Source organism: Petromyzon marinus, unplaced genomic scaffold (assembly GCF_048934315.1).
Source record: "Petromyzon marinus isolate PM22_M1 ecotype Great Lakes invasive population unplaced genomic scaffold, UKy_Petmar_22M1.pri1.0 PM_G_Scaffold_17, whole genome shotgun sequence".
NCBI classification, from domain to species: Eukaryota; Metazoa; Chordata; class Hyperoartia; order Petromyzontiformes; family Petromyzontidae; genus Petromyzon; species Petromyzon marinus.
Window position 1 is genome coordinate 4,052,079 of NW_027422728.1, and position 22,771 is coordinate 4,074,849.

General features: G+C 54.6%; 1 protein-coding gene across 2 annotated transcripts in view; it reads left to right on the forward strand.

Moving 5' to 3' along the window:
* The window catches only part of LOC142911164 (coxsackievirus and adenovirus receptor homolog), a 75,734-nt gene extending 55,263 nt beyond the window's left edge, over nucleotides 1–20,471 (forward strand). Inside the window, exons 5-8 of one of the 2 annotated variants that reach the window (XM_076060272.1) lie at nucleotides 7,824–7,937; nucleotides 12,273–12,420; nucleotides 13,652–13,691; nucleotides 20,215–20,304. In XM_076060272.1, coding sequence (XP_075916387.1) covers nucleotides 7,824–7,937; nucleotides 12,273–12,420; nucleotides 13,652–13,691; nucleotides 20,215–20,220 — 308 coding nt within the window. In that variant the 3' untranslated portion in view covers nucleotides 20,221–20,304. Of the gene's footprint in view, nucleotides 1–7,823; nucleotides 7,938–12,272; nucleotides 12,421–13,651; nucleotides 13,692–20,214 lie in introns of both variants that reach the window. The other variant, XM_076060271.1, reaches the window with a different exon arrangement.
* Nucleotides 20,472–22,771: the final 2,300 nt, after the last annotated feature.

The window sequence follows — 22,771 nt, forward strand, 5'->3', positions numbered from 1 at the left end:
CAGACTCACCACACAGAGACCCACAGACTCACCACACACAGAGACCCATAGACTCACCACACACAGAGACCCATAAACTCACCACACACAGAGACCCATAGACTCACCACACAGAGACCCATAGACTCACCACACAGAGACCCATAGACTCACCACACAGAGACCCATAGACTCACCACACAGAGACCCACAGACTCACCACACAGAGACCCACAGACTCACCACACACAGAGACCCGTAGACTCACCACACAGAGACCCATAGACTCACCACACGGAGACCCACAGACTCACCACACCGAGACCCATAGAATCATCACACAGAGACCCACAGACTCACCACACAGAGATCCACAGACTCACCACACACAGAGACCCATAGACTCACAAAGAGACCCACAGACTCACCACACAGAGACCCACAGACTCACCACACACAGAGGCCCACAGACTCACTCCCACAGAGACCCACAGACTCACCACACACAGAGACCCACAGACTCACCACACAGAGACCCATAGACTCACCACACAGAGACCCACAGACTCATCACACACAGAGACCCACAGACTCACCACACAGAGACCCATAGACTCACCACACAGAGACCCATAAACTCATCACACACAGAGACCAACATACTCACCACACACAGAGACCCACAGACTCACCACACAGACACCCACAGACTCACCACACAGAGACTCATAGACTCACCACACAGAGACCCACAGACTCACCACACAGAGACTCACAAACTCACCACACACAGAGACCCACAGACTCACCACACAGAGACCCACAGACTCACCACACAGAGACCCACAGACTCACCACACACAGAGACCCACAGACTCACCACACAGAGACCCACATACTCACCACACAGAGACCCACAGACTCACTACACAGAGACCCACAGACTCACCACACACAGAGACCCACAGACTCATCACACAGAGACCCACAGACTCACCACACAGAGACCCACAGAATCACCACACAGAGACCCACAGACTCACCACACAGAGACCCATAGACTCACCACACACAGCGACCCACAGACTCACCACACACAGACCCACAGACTCACCACACACAGAGACCCATAGACTCACCACACACAGAGACCCATAGACTCACCACACACAGAGACCCATAGACTCACCACACACAGAGACCCATAGTCTCACCACACACAGAGACCCATAGACTCACCACACACAGAGACCCATAGACTCACCACACACAGAGACCCATAGACTCACCACACACAGAGACCCATAGACTCACCACACACAGAGACCCATAGACTCACCACACACAGAGACTCATAGACTCACCACACACAGAGACCCATAGACTCACCACACACAGAGACCCATAGACTCACCACACACAGAGACCCATAGACTCACCACACACAGAGACCCATAGTCTCACCACACACAGATACCCATAGACTTACCACACACAGAGACCCATAGACTCACCACACACAGAGACCCATAGACTCACCACACACAGAGACCCATAGACTCACCACACACAGAGACCCACAGACTCACCACACACAGAGACTCATAGACTCACCACACACAGAGACCCATAGACTCACCACACACAGAGACCCATAGACTCACCACACACAGAGACCCATAGACTCACCACACACAGAGACCCATAGACTCACCACACACAGAGACGCATAGACTCACGACACACAGAGACCCATAGACTCACCACACACAGAGACCCATAGTCTCACCACACACAGAGACCCATAGACTTACCACACACAGAGACCCATAGACTCACCACACACAGAGACTCATAGAATCAGCACACAGAGACTCATAGACTCATCACCACACAGAGACTCATAGACTCAGCACACACAGATACTTATAGACTCACCACACAGAGACCCATAGACTCACCACACAGAGACCCATAGACTCACCACACAGAGACCCATAGACTCACCACACAGAGACCCACAGACTCACCACACACAGAGACCCACAGACTCACCACACAGAGACCCATAGACTCACCACACAGAGACCCATAGACTCACCACACATAGAGACCCATAGACTCACCATACAGAGACCCACAGACTCACCACACAGAGACCCACAGACTCACCACACAGAGACCCACAGACTCACCACACACAGAGACCCATAGACTCACCACACACAGAGACCCATAAACTCACCACACACAGAGACCCATAGACTCACCACACATAGAGACCCATAGACTCACCACACAGAGACCCATAGACTCACCACACAGAGACCCATAGACTCACCACACAGAGACCCACAGACTCACCACACAGAGACCCACAGACTCATCACACACAGAGACCCGTAGACTCACCACACAGAGACCCATAGACTCACCACACAGAGACCCACAGACTCACCACACAGAGACCCATAGAATCATCACACAGAGACCCACAGACTCACCACACAGAGACCCACAGACTCACCACACACAGAGACCCATAGACTCACAAAGAGACCCACAGACTCACCACACAGAGACCCACAGACTCACCACACACAGAGACCCACAGACTCACTCCCACAGAGACCCACAGACTCACCACACACAGAGACCCACAGACTCACCACACAGAGACCCATAGACTCACCACACAGAGACCCACAGACTCATCACACACAGAGACCCACAGACTCACCACACAGAGACCCATAGACTCACCACACAGAGACCCATAGACTCATCACACACAGAGACCAACATACTCACCACACACAGAGACCCACAGACTCACCACACAGACACCCACAGACTCACCACACAGAGACTCATAGACTCACCACACAGAGACCCACAGACTCACCACACAGAGACTCACAAACTCACTACACACAGAGACCCACAGACTCACCACACAGAGACCCACAGACTCACCACACAGAGACCCACAGACTCACCACACAGAGACCCACAGACTCACCACACAGAGACCCACAGACTCACCACACAGAGACCCACAGACTCACTACACAGAGACCCACAGACTCACCACACACAGAGACCCACAGACTCATCACACAGAGACCCACAGACTCACCACACAGAGACCCACAGAATCACCACACAGAGACCCACAGACTCACCACACAGAGACCCATAGACTCACCACACACAGCGACCCACAGACTCACCACACACAGACCCACAGACTCACCACACACAGAGACCCACAGACTCACCACCCAGAGACCCACAGACTCACCACACAGAGACCCACAGACTCACCACACAGAGACCCATAGACTCACCACACACAGAGACCCATAGACTCACCACACAGAGACCCACAGACTCACCACACAGAGACCCACAGACTCACCACACACAGAGACCCATAGACTCACAAAGAGACCCACAGACTCACTACACAGAGACCCACAGACTCACCACACACAGAGACCCACAGACTCACTCACACAGAGACCCACAGACTCACCACACACAGAGACCCACAGACTCAACACACAGAGACCCATAGACTCACCACACAGAGACCCACAGACTCACCACACACAGAGACCCACAGACTCACCACACAGAGACCCATAGACTCACCACACAGAGACCCATAGACTCATCACACACAGAGACCCACAGACTCACCACACACAGAGACCCACAGACTCACCACACAGACACCCACAGACTCACCACACAGAGACCCATAGACTCACCACACAGAGACCCACAGACTCACCACACAGAGACTCATAGACTCACCACACAGAGACCCACAGACTCACCACACATAGACTCACAAACTCACCACACACAGAGACCCACAGACTCACCACACAGAGACCCATAGACTCACCACACAGAGACCCATAGACTCATCACACACAGAGACCCACAGACTCACCACACACAGAGACCCACAGACTCACCACACAGACACCCACAGACTCACCACACAGAGACCCATAGACTCACCACACAGAGACCCACAGACTCACCACACAGAGACCCACAGACTCACCACACAGAGACCCACAGACTCACCACACACAGAGACCCATAGACTCACCACACACAGAGACCCATAAACTCACCACACACAGAGACCCATAGACTCACCACACAGAGACCCATAGACTCACCACACAGAGACCCATAGACTCACCACACAGAGACCCATAGACTCACCACACAGAGACCCACAGACTCACCACACAGAGACCCACAGACTCATCACACACAGAGACCCGTAGACTCACCACACAGAGACCCATAGACTCACCACACAGAGACCCACAGACTCACCACACAGAGACCCATAGAATCATCACACAGAGACCCACAGACTCACCACACAGAGACCCACAGACTCACCACACACAGAGACCCATAGACTCACAAAGAGACCCACAGACTCACCACACAGAGACCCACAGACTCACCACACACAGAGACCCACAGACTCACTCCCACAGAGACCCACAGACTCACCACACACAGAGACCCACAGACTCACCACACAGAGACCCATAGACTCACCACACAGAGACCCACAGACTCATCACACACAGAGACCCACAGACTCACCACACAGAGACCCATAGACTCACCACACAGAGACCCATAGACTCATCACACACAGAGACCAACATACTCACCACACACAGAGACCCACAGACTCACCACACAGACACCCACAGACTCACCACACAGAGACTCATAGACTCACCACACAGAGACCCACAGACTCACCACACAGAGACTCACAAACTCACCACACACAGAGACCCACAGACTCACCACACAGAGACCCACAGACTCACCACACAGAGACCCACAGACTCACCACACAGAGACCCACAGACTCACCACACAGAGACCCACAGACTCACCACACAGAGACCCACAGACTCACTACACAGAGACCCACAGACTCACCACACACAGAGACCCACAGAATCACCACACAGAGACCCACAGACTCACCACACAGAGACCCATAGACTCACCACACACAGCGACCCACAGACTCACCACACACAGACCCACAGACTCACCACACACAGAGACCCACAGACTCACCACCCAGAGACCCACAGACTCACCACACAGAGACCCACAGACTCACCACACAGAGACCCATAGACTCACCACACACAGAGACCCATAGACTCACCACACAGAGACCCACAGACTCACCACAAAGAGCCCCACAGACTCACCACACACAGAGACCCATAGTCTCACAAAGAGACCCACAGACTCACCACACAGAGACCCACAGACTCACCACACACAGAGACCCACAGACTCACTCACACAGAGACCCACAGACTCACCACACACAGAGACCCACAGACTCAACACACAGAGACCCATAGACTCACCACACAGAGACCCACAGACTCACCACACACAGAGACCCACAGACTCACCACACAGAGACCCATAGACTCACCACACAGAGACCCATAGACTCATCACACACAGAGACCCACAGACTCACCACACACAGAGACCCACAGACTCACCACACAGACACCCACAGACTCACCACACAGAGACCCATAGACTCACCACACAGAGACCCACAGACTCACCACACAGAGACTCATAGACTCACCACACAGAGACCCACAGACTCACCACACATAGACTCACAAACTCACCACACACAGAGACCCACAGACTCACCACACAGAGACCCATAGACTCACCACACAGAGACCCATAGACTCATCACACACAGAGACCCACAGACTCACCACACACAGAGACCCACAGACTCACCACACAGACACCCACAGACTCACCACACAGAGACCCATAGACTCACCACACAGAGACCCACAGACTCACCACACAGAGACTCATAGACTCACCACACAGAGACTCACAAACTCACCACACACAGAGACCCACAGACTCACCACACAGAGGCCCACAGACTCACCACACAGAGACCCACAGACTCACCACACACAGAGACCCACAGACTCACCACACAGAGACCCACAGACTCACCACACAGAGACCCACAGACTCACCACACAGAGACCCACAGACTCACCACACACAGAGACCCACAGACTCATCACACAGAGACCCACAGACTCACCACACACAGACCCACAGACTCACCACACACAGAGACCCACAGACTCACCACACAGAGACCCACAGACTCACCACACAGAGACCCACAGACTCACCACACAGAGACCCACAGACTCACCACACACAGAGACCCATAGACTCACCACACAGAGACCCACAGACTCACCACACAGAGACCCATAGACTCACCACACACAGAGACCCACAGACTCACCACACAGAGACCCATAGACTCACCACACAGAGACCCACAGACTCACCACACACAGAGACCCACAGACTCACTCACACAGAGACCCACAGACTCACCACACACAGAGACCCACAGACTCAACACACAGAGACCCATAGACTCACCACACAGAGACCCACAGACTCACCACACACAGAGACCCACAGACTCACCACACAGAGACCCATAGACTCACCACACAGAGACCCATAGACTCATCACACACAGAGACCCACAGACTCACCACACACAGAGACCCACAGACTCACCACACAGACACCCACAGACTCACCACACAGAGACCCATAGACTCACCACACAGAGACCCACAGACTCACCACACAGAGACTCATAGACTCACCACACAGAGACCCACAGACTCACCACACATAGACTCACAAACTCACCACACACAGAGACCCACAGACTCACCACACAGAGACCCATAGACTCACCACACAGAGACCCATAGACTCATCACACACAGAGACCCACAGACTCACCACACACAGAGACCCACAGACTCACCACACAGACACCCACAGACTCACCACACAGAGACCCATAGACTCACCACACAGAGACCCACAGACTCACCACACAGAGACTCATAGACTCACCACACAGAGACTCACAAACTCACCACACACAGAGACCCACAGACTCACCACACAGAGGCCCACAGACTCACCACACAGAGACCCACAGACTCACCACACACAGAGACCCACAGACTCACCACACAGAGACCCACAGACTCACCACACAGAGACCCACAGACTCACCACACAGAGACCCACAGACTCACCACACACAGAGACCCACAGACTCATCACACAGAGACCCACAGACTCACCACACACAGACCCACAGACTCACCACACACAGAGACCCACAGACTCACCACACAGAGACCCACAGACTCACCACACAGAGACCCACAGACTCACCACACAGAGACCCATAGACTCACCACACACAGAGACCCATAGACTCACCACACAGAGACCCACAGACTCACCACACAGAGACCCACAGACTCACCACACAGAGACCCACAGACTCACCACACAGAGACCCATAGACTCACCACACACAGAGACCCACAGACTCACCACACAGAGACCCATAGACTCACCACACAGAGGCCCACAGACTCACCACACAGAGACCCACAGACTCACCACACAGAGACCCATAGACTTACCACACAGAGACCCATAGACTCACCACACACAGAGACCCATAGACTCACCACACAGAGACCCACAGACTCACCACACAGAGACCCACAGACTCACCACACAGAGACCCACAGACTCACCACACAGAGACCCACAGACTCACCACACACAGACCCACAGACTCACCACACACAGACCCACAGGAGTGAGCTCTCCGCTTGTTGATTCTCCCCGCTTGGTGCGGCACGCAGGAGGAACGCTGCGCATCAGCAACGCGAGCGAGAGCCACGCGGGGACCTATCGGTGCAACGCCAGCAACCGCGTGGGCTGGCGGTCGTGCGTCGTGACCCTCTCGCTCGTGAGCCGTGAGTCTGCCTCTCGCTACGCACGCGGGCGCCACGCGTGTGTGTGCGTGTGTGTGTGTGTGTGCGTGTGTGTGTACGTGGTCCGGCAAAACAACCCCCTACTTCCTCGCGGTGCCGGACGGGCAACTCTGTCGTGGACAGTGCTGTGGGGGGAGATCCAATTTTGATTGGCTCCTCCCCTCATGGCATATGTGTCCACCACAGGGGCTAAACAGGGGCTCTGGACAGGTGCGAGGGGCTGGTAACCCCTCCACCTTCAATTAATTACCACGAAACCACGAATTAAACTGAAATATGTAACTAATAAGCTTGTGCCGGAGGCCCCGGGGGGCCAGGCGTCTATGACGTCTCCTGGCCAAACCCCAATTGGCGGAGCCAGGAGATTGAATACGTACCCTCGGGGCTACTCCAGAAACAACGAAAAGCCACTACGGGTGGCCACGTGGAATGTTCGAACGCTCACTGCAGAGGAGAGGCTGCCACTCCTCTGTCGGGAGCTGGACCGGTACCGCCTGGATCTATGCGGCATTCAGGAGGTCCGGTGGACCGGCTCTGGCTCCTGCCACCATGAGGGGTGGACAGTCCTCTACTCGGGGCAGCAGACTGCCAAACAACAGGATGTGGGTCTTCTTTTGAATAAAAGAATGAAGGGGGCGTGGGAGCGTGGCGGTGAGGTGTGGGAAGCTGTAAGCCCCAGGCTACTTTGGGCTCGCCTTCCCATCAACCGGAGGCGAGGAATGGTGGTCGTGGTTACTTATGCCCCCACCGAAGATGAACATCCGTGGAGGGATGCAGGCAAAGCCGATGAGTCAGATGCCTCTATGACCTCCTGTCACAGGTGCTGGCTAAAGTGGCCCCTCGGGATAGTCATCATGTTGGGTAACTTCAATGCCCGAGTTGGTCATGATACTGGCACCTGGTCTGGAGTGATTGGAGGGCATGGGCCAGATCAGCTCAATAACAATGGTAGGAGGCTGCTAGATTTTTGTGCAGCCCATGGGCTTGTAATTACCAACACGCTGTTCCGGCATCGGCGCATCCACACAACATCATGGATGCATGCCGGGTCCAAGCAAGAACATCTGCTGGACTACATAGTGACGGACCAGCGAATGCAAGCCCATGTCCTTGACACCAGGACCTACTGTGGAGCTGAACTGCCCTCTGACCATCGACTAGTCATCTGTAAGATGCGCCTGCCATTCTTCCACTCCGGTGGTGGGTGTACACCCAGGACCCCATTCCAACATAAAGTGGCCTGGTCTCAGTTATCTGATGAAAGTTGCAAGCGAGAATTTCATCATCGCTTGCGGCTGGGATTAGCATCGTCCCCGACTCCTCCTGATGTCGAGGGTAAATGGGCGAGGTTTAGGACTGTGACTCATGCAGCTGCAATGGCTGCTTTGGGTACGCGGTCCAGACCTCCCCAGAGACCCTGCCTAACAGAGGAGGTGTTCAGGATGGTTGAGAAAAAGCGACAGGCCCACTGTCATCGGTTACAGAATCCCACGTCAGAGAATGAGGAGGCTTACCGCAGCCTTCGCTCGGAGGTTCGGAGAGCCGTGAGGCGCTGCAAGGATGGGTGGTGGTCGCGGGTTGCTGAGGAGATGGAGTCTGCCTCAGTGGCCCGTGATCACAAATCTCTATTTAACTCCATCAAAAAAGTAACCTGCAGCGCCACACCTATTACCATCATTAGGGGAAAAAACGGTGATCCAATCTCCGACCCCCAGGAACAGGTTCGCAGATTTGCTGAGCATTTCTGTGAGGTCCTGGGGGAGGGAAAATCCCTCAGCCAGGAAAACATCGTGGCACAAAGTGAGGATGACCCTGCTGAGGCTACGGTGCCTCAAATATTGGAAGAAGTCACCCCCTGTGAGTGGCTGGCTGAGGTGCCATCTGCTGAGGAAGTATTGAAGGCGATCCGGAGTCTGAGACCAGGAAAGGCAGCGGGCAGAGATGATCTCCCAAGCGAAATGCTGAGGGAGGGTGACGTTTGTGCACAGACTGCCCTATATGACATCATAACAACAGTCTGGACCACTGGACGGGTTCCGCAGGATTGGAAGGATGCCCTGGTGGTCCCCCTTTTTAAGAAGGGGGACCGCACAGACTGTAACAACTACAGGGGCATCTCACTCCTCAGTGTGCCGGGAAAGGTCCTGGCAAGGATTATTCAGCATCGCCTTGCCAGGCACGCTGAGGAGAGGCTTGCGGAGCCCCAATGCGGTTTCAGGAAAGGGCGGTCCTGCACAGATGCCATATTTTCTGTCCGTCTGCTACAGCAGAGGTGTAGGGAATTCTAACAAGACCTACATCTCTGCTTTATTGACCTGGTCAAGGCCTATGATACCATCAGTAGGCCTGGGCTCTGGGTCATTCTTCGTGCTTTTGGAGTACCTGACCCTCTGCTCACGATCATTAAGGACCTTCATGATGGTGAGCGGGCCCGGGTAAAACTATGTGGCCGGGAGTCAGAGCCATTCCCTGTACACCTTGGGGTGCGACAGGGATGTCCTCTGGCTCCCACATTATTTAACATCTATTTTGACCACGTAGTTCGTGAAGCCTTCAATAGCTGTACCGGGGGAATCTCCATATGGTACAGATATAATGGGAGGCTAATCGATGCCCGGGTGCGGTCAAGGGATGGCTCCCTATTGCTCAACCACGTTATGTATGCTGATGATTTGGTAATAGCTGCTCAGTCAGAGGAAGAGTTGAATATGCTGCTGAGACTGGAGCTAAGAGGTGGGGCCTTACCATCAGCCCCACCAAAACTAAGCACCTGCCTGGGTATTTTGTACCATCGGACACTCCACCCCCACAACTCCCAATCGGTGATGGGGCAGTTGTGTAGAGAGTGGAGAGTTTCCCATACCTGGGCAGTGTGCTTATGACTGGCTCCAGTTTAACAGCAGAGGTCTCACTCCGAATCAGTCGAGCGGCAATATCTTTTCATCGGTTGCGTAACGTTGTGTGGAAGCTACCTGGTCTGTCGCTCCGCACTAAGCTTCAGGTCTTCTCGGCCACGGTCATTCCCTCCCTTCTCTACGCTTGCGAAACGTGGACCCCCCTAATGGAACATCTTCGCCGGTTAGAAACATTTAGGCTGGCCTGCCTACGATCCATCCTGGGTTTAACCAGACTGGATTGTGTGAGGAGCTCACAAATCCTTCGAAGATCTGGGCAGGGTCCCATCGGTGAGCTCCTCCGGCAGGCAAGGCTGCGATGGCTGGGTCATGTAGCCCGCATGCCCAGCCACCGCATGCCGAAACAGCTTTTGTTTGGCCGGATTGAGGGGGCTCAGCGGGCGCGGCACGGGCTAGAGAAGAGATGGAGTGATGTGGTACAGGAGGACGTGGAGCTGAGTGGACTTGCCGATGACTGGTACCAGCGGTGTCAAGATCGGCCTCTGTGGAGGAGGCTCGTGAAGGATGCTACTGGGCAGTTGGAGGCAGTCGCCCTCCAACAACAACGGAGGGCGGAGGAGCGACGCTCAGAACAACGAGCGGAGCGCCGGGTGGCTAAAGCACAGCAGGTTGGCACAGTAGGGGCACAGGTGGTGCATCAGGCAGTCATCTCAGTCAGTCGACCCGTGGCACCTGGGTCTGCCCCGTGACCTGCCAGCGGGCGTTCGACACTTCACGTGGCCTCAGGGTACACATAGCCTGGCACAAGCGTCGTGGTGACGTCACCGCCACTTAGTGGCGAATGGCGGTTGTTGTGTGTACGTGTGTGTGTGCGTGTGGCTGTGCTACGAACCCGGCGACCCGGGGTTCGATTCCCGCTCACGGCCAACACCGCCGGTGACCATTATCTGAACCGGTCCCTGGGCCTCCGCTCGGTCGACACGGCCTCAAATGAGTACCTGGTGCGGTGTGTAAACATCGCCACTGGGGAGACAAAGGCGGCCGGGCGTGGTGCTGGCCACCCACCCCCTCGTGTACCGTTCCGGCTTTCATAGCTGCTGCTGCTCGCTAACAGCACTTGCCCCTACAGTCTGTTACAGACAGCACTTTCCCCTACAGTCTGTTACAGACAGCACTCGCCCTGACAGTTTGTTACAGACAGCACTTTCCCCTACAGTCTGTTACAGACAGCACTTGCCCCTACAGTCTGTTACAGCCAGCACTTTCCCCTACAGTCTGTTACAGACAGCACTTGCCCCTACAGTCTGTTACAGGCAGCACTCGCCCCTACAATCTGTTACAGACAGCACTTGCCCCTACAGTCTGTTAGAGACAGCACTTGCCCCTACAGTCTGTTACAGACAGCACTTTCCCCTACAGTCTGTGAAGGTTACGCGTGTGTGGGTGATCGTGTCGTGTGCAGCGAGCGCTAACGCCGGCGTCGTGACGGGCGCCGTGATGGGCGTGCTCCTCCTCCTCGTCGTCGTCGCCGCCATCGGCTTCCTCGTCCTGTACCCGCTGCTCAAGCGCAAGGCGGCGTGGGACCGAGACTACCGCCACAACGACATCCGGTGAGGGCCCACCCGCTCGCTCGCTCGCCCGCCCGCTAGCCCGGGCCGCCCGCTCACTTGCTTTACCCGCTCGCTTACCTGCTCGCTCGGCCACTGACCCACTCGCCCACTGACTCACTCACCCACTGACTCACTCGCCCACTGACCCACTCGCCCACTGACCCACTGACTCACTCGCCCACTGACCCACTCGCCCACTCGCCTACTCGCCCACTGAATCACTCGCCCACTCGCCCACTTGCCCACTGACTCAGTCGCCCACTGACACACTCGCCCACTCGCCCACTGACCCACTCGCCCACTCGCCCACTGACCCACTTGCCCACTGACTCACTCGCCCACTGACCCACTCGCCCACTGACCCACTCGCCCACTGACCCACTCGCCCACTGACCCACTCACCCACTCGCCCACTGACCCATTCGCCAACTCGGCCTCTGACCCACTCACCCACTGACCCACTCGCCCACTGACCCACTCGCCCACTGACCCACTCACCCACTCGCCCACTGACCCATTCGCCCACTCGGCCTCTGACCCACTCGCCCACTGACCCACTCGCCCACTGACCCACTCGCCCACTCGCCCACTGACCCACTAGCCCACTGACTCACTCGCCCACTGACTCACTCGCCCACTCGCCCACTGACCCACTCGCCCACTGACCCACTCACCCACTCGCCCACTGACCCACTCGCCCACTGACCCACTGACCCACTCGCCCACTGACCCACTCGCCCACTCGCCCACTGACCCACTCACCCACTCGCCCACTGACCCACTCGCCCACTGACCCACTGACTCACTCACCCACTGACCCACTCGCCCACTGACTCACTCGCCCACTGACCACACTCGCCCACTGACTCACTCGCCCACTGACTCACTCGCCCACTCGCACAGCTGCAGCAGCAGCGTTGGTCCGAATCTGCCTGAGATTCTCGGACGGTGACAGTCGGAGGACAAACTCCAGCAAGTGGAAGCGTCCGTGTGTGTGTGAGCATCAACTCGCTGAGCCCCTGCCCTCACTGCACCTCGGTGAAAGAGAGCTTCAGAGCTCATCGGATTCCTTTCCTCCTACAGCCTGAATACACATTCTTGATTCTGAGATTCTGAGCAGTCGTGACTTTAACAGATGGACGTTTGTCTGATCCCCTCCCTCACCTCCCTCCCTCTCTCCCTCACCTCCCTCACCTCCCTCACCTCCCTCCCTCTAAATTTCGATTTAAAGCTTTCGTAACTGCAATGATTCATCTTCTTTGGTTCTTTCGGTAAAGTCACGTAGAATGAGAATAAAATAATAAATTGATCAAATGATATAACGCAATAATATTCTCACGACGTTTCGGCCACAACACAAGCGGCCTTCATCAGGTGAAGGGACGAGACTGTCTGGTAGGACAGCGCTGGAGTGAAAAAGCCACGTTCAGATCACGACCTTTAAGCTGTGTGAGAGGAAACAAAGCGCCTTGACAAAAGAATTAGCATATAATTTAGCATTGAAATGGCTGAGTGATTAGCTTGTGACTGGTCACAGAAATGGCTATGTTAAAAGTTAAAGCATACACATCCGCAGAGGCACCCCTTGACAAAGGAATTAGCATAGAATTTAGCATTGAAATAGCTGAGTGATTAGCTTGTAACTGGTCACAGAAATAGCTATGTTAAAGTCAGAGCATACACATTCACCGAGGCACTTAGTACAAATCAAACAGGAGAATTTAGCATTGAAATAACTAGGCGAATTTAGCATTGAAATAACTGAGTGATTAGCTAGTGACTGGTCACAGAAATGGCTATGTTGAAGTCAAGGCCTACACATCTGAGCTATTCACAGTACTATATAGTGAACCAATAAAAAACTAAAATATAAATTACCTTAATGTTATCAATAAACTCTATATTCTCCAATCAGCTAAGCTACCAACAATAAGTCGTTATATATCACAATGCTATATGGCGAAAAAATGGGTGGATTCTTACCCTCAACTTTAGCAACACGGATAGCTACGGGTCCCGTTCAGACGGACGAGTTCATCCATGGTCGGAACAGAGGAGGGGGAGAGAGACAGCTGCGAGGCGCTATTATACTCCATGTTGTAAACCATACCATTAACCGTGGTGTGAGAGGTATTAAGAGTCAAGGCTGACGAAAGAGCTGCGGTCTGAAGGTCATCGTAAAATACAATTAATTAAGAACAGAAATGGTTTTAAACATCTTTCCAATGGTTACTAAGCCAGAATCCATCTTCTCGGTTTAAATTGTCTCTGTGCTTGTATATGTGAATGGCCTCATGAACGAATCTCTCATGGTAGCCGGTTGGTTTGCAAAGAACCTCCGTCTTGGAGAAGTCAATGTCATGTGAGCCCACTGAATTATAACAGTGATCTGCCACGGCAGAGGAGTTCGTTCTACCGTGTTTCAAGTCTGCTTTATGTTCGCGGATGCGGTCCGAGATATGTCGTTTGGTTTCTCCAATGTAGCTACTACCACAGAGCCACTTTAGTTTGTAAACGCCCGGGTACTGTATGTCTGGAACAGCATCTTTTACAGATGGAACTAAATCACGGATTTTATGTACTGTGTTGAATCGGACCTGGATCTTGTGTTTATTCAGGATTTTGGAGATCTTTTTAGTGACCCCTGCAATGTAGGGTAAGGTGATGGTTTTGAGTGGCTCCACAAGAGGATCCTTCTTCATGACTGGAGTGATGGCTTTGCGGATTGTGTAGTCGGAGTAACCATTAGCCCTGAGAGCCTTGTGTACGTGCTTGAGTTCACTGGTAATGTGTTCCTGGTCGGAAATGCATTGGGCTCTATGGTATAGAGTCTTGATGAGGGAGTTCTTCTGGGATGGATGGTGGTGGGAATCCGGTTTCAAGTAAGCATCTGTATGGGTAGCTTTCCTGTAGACAGAGTGGCTCATTGAACCATCATGTCTCCTTTTAATTAAGACATCCAAAAAGGGTAGTTTGCCATCTTTTTCGACTTCCATGGTAAATCTGATGGCTGGGTGTATGGAATTGATGTGGTCGCGGAATTGGTCTCGAGCAGGCTGGCCATGTGGCCAGATGACAAAGGTGTCATCAACGTACCTCTTCCATAAGGTCGGGCGTAGAGTGGCAGTCTGGATGGCGTCAGTTTCAAATTTTTCCATGAATTCGTTGGCTACAACCGGAGATAGGGGGGAGCCCATTAGCGTGCCCTCAGTTTGTTTGTAGAAAGTTCCATTCCAGGTGAAGTATGTGTTGGTTAAGCAATGTCTCACCAGGGGGGGTACATCATTATGCAGTCCTTGATGAACCAGGTCTTCAATGATAGCGATGGTGTCAGGTACCGGGACTTTGGTGAACAAGGACACCACATCAAAACTGACAAGCAGGTCGTCTGGGGACAGGGAAATGCCTTTGATTGTCGATACCAGGTGAGTAGAGTTTAGTACCGCAGAGGTGGTTTTACCAGTGAAAGGTCGCAGTATATCAGCAAAGACGAACGTTTTGAATTATCTCAATTAAAAAAGAGGGATGATATTGTCGTCCTCTCAGCCGACAAGGGCAATGCCACTGTCATCATGGACAAAACAGAATATAACAACAAAATTCAAGAACTACTCAACGATGGCAGCTATACAAAAATAAAAAGAGATCCCACCAACAGCCTGGTCACCAAAACGAACAAAATCATCTCTGATTCAACAGCATTAATTGATGAGATCAAACAGTTCTCGTTGAAACCCTCTGCTGCCAGACCACCAAGATTATATGGCCTTCCAAAGATACACAAAGAAGATACACCCCTTCGTCCCATCGTCTCTACTATCAACTCCCCCACCTACAAACTGGCACGTTTTCTTGCTGATATACTGCGACCTTTCACTGGAAAAACCACCTCTGCGGTACTAAATTCTACTCACCTGGTATCGACAATCAAAGGCATTTCCCTGTCCCCAGACGACCTGCTTGTCAGTTTTGATGTGGTGTCCTTGTTCACCAAAGTCCCGGTACCTGACACCATCGCTATCATTGAAGACCTGGTTCATCAAGGACTGCAAACTGATGTACCCCCCCTGGTGAGACATTGCTTAACCAACACATACTTCACCTGGAATGGAGCTTTCAACAAACAAACTGAGGGCACCCCAATGGGCTCCCCCCTATCTCCGGTTGTAGCCAACGTATTCATGGAAAAATTTGAAACTGACGCCATCCAGACTGCCACTCTACGCACGACCTTATGGAAGAGGTACGTTGATGACACCTTTGTCATCTGGCCACATGGCCAGCCTGCTCTAGACCAATTCCGTGACCACATCAATTCCATACACCCAGCCATCAGATTTACCATGGAGGTCGAAAAAGATGGCAAACTACCCTTTTTGGATGTCTTAATTAAAATAAGACATGATGGTTCAATGAGCCACTCTGTCTACAGGAAAGCTACCCATACAGATGCTTACTTGAAACCGGATTCCCACCACCATCCATCCCAGAAGAACTCCCTCATCAAGACTCTATACCATAGAGCCCAATGCATTGCCGACCAGGAACACATTACCAGTGAACTCAAGCACGTACACCAGGCTCTCAGGGCTAATGGTTACTCCGACTACACAATCCGCAAAGCCATCACTCCAGTCATGAAGTAGGATCCTCTTGTGGAGCCACTCAAAACCATCACCTTACCCTACATTGCAGGGGTCACTAAAAAGAGCTCCAAAATCCTGAATAAACACAAGATCCAGGTCCGATTCAACACAGAACATAAAATCCGTGATTTAATTCCATCTGTGAAAGATGCTGTTCCAGACATACAGTACCCGGGCGTTTACAAACTGAAGTGCCTCTGTGGTAGTAGCTACATTGGAGAAACCAAACGACATATCTCGGACCGCATCCGCGAACATAAAGCAGACTTGAAACACGATAGAACGAACTCCTCTGCCGTGGAAGATCACTGTTATAATTCAGTGGGCTCACATGACATTGACTTCTCCAAGGCGGAGGTTCTTTGCAAACCAACCGGCTACCATGAGAGATTCGTTCATGAGGCCATTCACATATACAAGCACAGAGACAATTTCAACCGAGAGGATGGATTCTGGCTTAGTAACCATTGGAAAGATGTTTTAAACCATTTCTGTTCTTAATTAATTGTATTTTACGATGACCTTCAGACCGCAGCTCTTTCGCCAGCCTTGACTCTTAATACCTCTCACACCACGGTTAATGGTATTGTTTACAACATAGAGTATAATAGCGCCTCGCAGCTGTCTCTCTCCCCCTCCTCTGTTCCGACCATGGATGAACTCGTCCGTCTGAACGGGGCCCGTAGCTATCCGTGTTGCTAAAGTTGAGGGTAAGAATCCACCCATTTTTTCGCCATATAGCATTGTGATATATAACGACTTATTGTTGGTAGCTTAGCTGATTGGAGAATATAGAGTTTATTGATAACATTAAGGTAATTTATATTTGTTTTTTATTGGTTCACTATATAGTACTTTGAATAGCTCAGATGTGTAGGCATTGACTTCAACATAGCCATTTCTGTGACCAGTCACTAGCTAATCACTCAGTTATTTCAATGCGAAATTCGCCTAGTTATTTCAATGCTAAATTCTCCTGTTTGATTTGTACTAAGTGCCTCGGTGAATGTGTATGCTCTGACTTTAACATAGCTATTTCTGTGACCAGTTACAAGCTAATCACTCAGCTATTTCAATGCTAAATTCTATGCTAATTCCTTTGTCAAGGGGTGCCTCTGCGGATGTGTATGCTTTAACTTAGCTATTTCAATGCTAAATTCTATGCTAATTCCTTTGTCAAGGGGTGCCTCTGCGGATGTGTATGCTTTAACTTTTAACATAGCTATTTCTGTGACCAGTCACAAGCTAATCACTCAGCCATTTCAATGCTAAATTATATGCTAACTCCCTCCCTCTCTCCCTCACCTCCCTCACCTCCCTCTCTCACCTCACCTCCTTCACCTCCCTCACCTCCCTCACCTCACCTCTCCTCTCTCACCTCCCTCACCTCCCTCACCTCTCTCACCTCCCTCACCTCCCTCCCTCCCTCACCTCCCTCACCTCCCTCACCTCCCTCACCTCACCTCACCTCCCTCACCTCCCTCCCTCATCTCCCTCACCTCCCTCACCTCCCTCACCTCCCTCCCTCACCTCCCTCACCTCTCTCCCTCACCTCCCTCACCTCCCTCTCTCACCTCACCTCCTTCACCTCCCTCACCTCCCTCCCTCCCTCACCTCCCTCACCTCCCTCACCTCCCTCACCTCACCTCACCTCCCTCACCTCCCTCCCTCACCTCCCTCACCTCCCTCACCTTACCTCCCTCACCTCACCTCACCTCCCTCTCTCCCTCACCTCCCTCACCTCACTCACCTCCCGCACCTCACCTCCCTCACCTCACCTCCCTCCCTCACCTCCCTCACCTCCCTCACCTCCCTTTCTCACCTCCCTCACCTCACCTCCCTCCCTCACCTCCCTCACCTCCCTCCCTCACCTCCCTCACCTCCCTCACCTCCCTTTCTCACCTCCCTCACCTCACCTCCCTCCCTCACCTCCCTCACCTCCCGCACCTCACCTCCCTCACCTCACCTCCCTCCCTCACCTCCCTCACCTCCCTCACCTCCCTTTCTCACCTCCCTCACCTCACCTCCCTCCCTCACCTCCCTCACCTCCCTCCCTCACCTCCCTCACCTCCCTTTCTCACCTCCCTCACCTCACCTCCCTCCCTCACCTCCCTCACCTCCCTCACCTCACCTCCCTCACCTCCCTCACCTCCCTCACCTCCCTCCCTCACCTCCCTCACCTCCCTCACCTTACCTCCCTCACCTCACCTCACCTCCCTCTCTCCCTCACCTCACTCACCTCCCTCACCTCACCTCCCTCACCTCCCTCACCTCCCTCCCTCACCTCCCTCACCTCCCTCCCTCACCTCCCTCACCTCACCTCCCTCCCTCACCTCCCTCACCTCCCTCACCTCCCCTCCCTCACCTCACCTCACCTCCCTCACCTCCCTCCCTCACCTCCCTCACCTCCCTCTCCTCCCTCACCTCCCTCACCTCCCCTCCCTCACCTCACCTCCCTCACCTCCCTCACCTCCCCTCCCTCACCTCACCTCCCTCACCTCCCTCACCTCCCTCACCTCCCTCCCTCACCTCCCTCACCTCCCTCCCTCACCTCCCTCACCTCCCTCACCTCCCTCACCTCCCTCTCTCACCTCCCTCACCTCACCTTCCTCCCTCACCTCCCTCACCTCCCTCACTTCCCTCACCTCACCTCCCTCACCTCCCTCACCTCCCTCACCTCCCTCCCTCACCTCCCTCCCTCACCTCACCTCACTCACCTCCCTCACCTCCCTCACCTCCCTCTCTCACCTCCCTCACCTCCCTCACCTCCCTCACCTCCCTCCCTCACCTCCCTCACCTCCCTCACCTCCCTCACCTCACCTCACCTCCCTCACCTCCCTCCCTCACCTCCCTCACCTCCCCTCCCTCACCTCACCTCCCTCACCTCCCCTCCCTCACCTCACCTCCCTCCCTCACCTCCCTCACCTCCCTCACCTCACCTCCCTCACCTCCCTCTCTCACCTCCCTCACCTCCCTCCCTCACCTCCCTCACCTCACCTCACCTCCCTCACCTCCCTCACCTCCCTCCCTCACCTCACCTCCCTCACCTCCCTCCCTCACCTCCCTCACCTCCCTCACCTCCCTCACCTCCCTCCCTCACCTCCCTCACCTCCCTCACCTCCCTCACCTCACTCACCTCCCACCGCAGGATTGACGACTGCCCCCCCGTGTCGATGTGCCGCCCGCCCACGCCCGCGACCCGCGACCCGCCCGGCACCGGCGCCTCCGTCGGCCTCCCGGCACCGGCGCCCCCCGACGGCCTGCCGGCGCTCCGCCGGGCCCCGGGCGGGTCGCCCCACGGGCGAGCGGAGGGCCGCGCGGGGGCCGGGGCCTCCTCCGGCGCGAGGGGGGGGGAGAGCGGCCCGTGAGAGCGTCGCCGTTCCGTCGCGCGGCGGCGACCTCTCGGCTCGCTCCCGGTTCTCGGAGGGGGGGGGGCGGGGGTGGGGGGGGGCTTGTGGGACGGCGAGCGAGAGACCCCCGACGCCCGATTGAATCGGCGGCGTCGGGAGCCCTCCGTTGGCGTCGCGTCGCGGACCCGGTAAACGAAAGCGACGTTTCAAACGAAGGCGGAACGACGCGTCAGGCGGTGAACGTCGTCGCCGCCGCGAATCGCCGAACGGTAATCCAGAGAGAGAGAGAGGGAGAGTGAGTAGCGGTGGGGGTGGTGGCGGTTCCGGTTAGACGTGCGATCACGATTTCAATTTTGTCAGCGCGTAGCTCCCAGCGGCGAACGTGCCGCGCGCCTCTCTCGCCCGCCTCCCCCTCCACCCCGACGCGTGATCGGTCGATGGTGGAATCGGCAGGGCGGGCGGGCGAGCGAGTTGGGCGAAAGGTTTGTTCAGTGTCGGGGGGGTTCCGGATTAGAGAATCGAATCTTAAAATCTGTCGATTTTTGCTTTAAAAAATAAATAAAAAATTTGCACAATTTAACCCCGCGGCTTATCGCGAGCCAAACCGCCGTGCGGCAGACGAGGGGGGCGTGGCCTGTTGGGGTGGGCGGGGCACGGCGAGGGGGTTTCCGGCCTTCGCGAGGCTGCAATTGGCTTGTCGCGGGTGACTCCGTCCGCTCGCAAGCGAGTTTGGGTTCCAGAGGGGCCGTTCCCGAAGTCGCTTTGTTGGCGAGCCCAAAATTTGGTTCGCGAGTCCAACGTTGAGCCCCGTCGATTCGCTCATTCGGCGCGGCATCGCAAGCGGGCGGCGGTGGTCGGCACGCTCCCGGCAACGGCGCCGCATTCCGCGGTATAACAGGCGCGTAGCGACGGTGCACGTTGTACACGGTGACGGTGCACGTTGTACACCGTGACGGTGGTGATGGTGCACGCTCTACACTGTGACGGTGGTGACGGTGCACGTTCTACACCGTGACGGTGCACGTTCTACACCGTGACGGTGTCACGCTCTACACCGTGACGGTGCACGTTGTACACGGTGACGGTGGTGACGGTGCACGTTCTACACGGTGACGGTGCACGTTGTACACCGTGACGGTGGTGACGGTGCACGTTCTACACGGTGACGGTGCACGTTGTACACCGTGACGGTGGTGACGGTGTACACGGTGACAGTGTCACGTTCTACACCGTGACGGTGGTGACGGTGCACGTTCTGCAACTTGCCGTGTTGCTGTGGAGTTTCGTGTCGAGCTGAGGGGGTGGGAGGGACCCGCATTGAATAGAGAAGGGGGGAGGCTGGGGGGGTGAGTTGCCTCTTGTGGTCTGGAAGTTCACCGGCCTTGCCTCGGGCGAAGCCTCTGGGCGTCACACACAGTGACGCTTTTTCCTTTCGCGTTGAACCCAGAACACGGTGGGTCACGGCGGTGGGTCAAAGTCAACGGGTTCCTTTAGGAGGCTTTCACGACCGATATCATCCGCAACGGAGGTGTTTTGGGGGTTAGACGGCGTGAATATTTAAACGCGTCGTGAAAGACCCGCCAACCACCGGACGCAGCCAACGAGCAAGGGTTGTCAACGTCAACAGAACGTGGCAAATTCGTCACCGGTTGTGCGCGTGTTTGATTGTGCACAGTCGTCTATTCGTTTCGTTGTTTTAGTTGACGTCATTAAATTTTTACGCGGAAATTTGCAAAAAAATGTATTCCGTGTCAACGCTCAAAACAAGTGGTGTGTGGGGTGCAGAGTCGGTGGTGGAGATTCCACATCCCTACTGGGGGGGGGGGCAGAGCCAAGCCACAACATTTACAATCCGAGTGCCGTGACGTTTCGCCAGTAATTACAACCGGCTTCATCAGGTCGACAGCCAGACTTGTGGAGCAGTCCACCAGTTTCGTTCCTTGTACGTAGCCGGCCGTGCGCTAACCGGAGGTGCGGAGCGGTGGCGCAGCAGTTAGCGCCACGCTGCACTGCGAACCCGGCGACCCACAGTTCACTTCCCGCTCACGGCCACCGGCACCGGCGACGATTTGTTGTCATCCGGTCCCGGGCAACCCCCTAGGTCGACTTAGCCTTACATGAGTAATCTGGTGTAGTGTGTATACATCGGCCTCGAGGGAGACAAAGGCAGCCGGGCGTGGTGCCGGCCACCCACCCCCTCTTGTTCTGTGCCGGCCTTCGTAGGTGCTGCTCGCTACACTGGGGGTCTTTGTGTGTGGTAGCACCAGGACTAGATGTGTGGAATCTGTCCACTTTTGGCTGGGTTGGCAGTGGTGAGCAACTTTGTGGACTCGTGGTGAGCTATTCTTTCTGTGT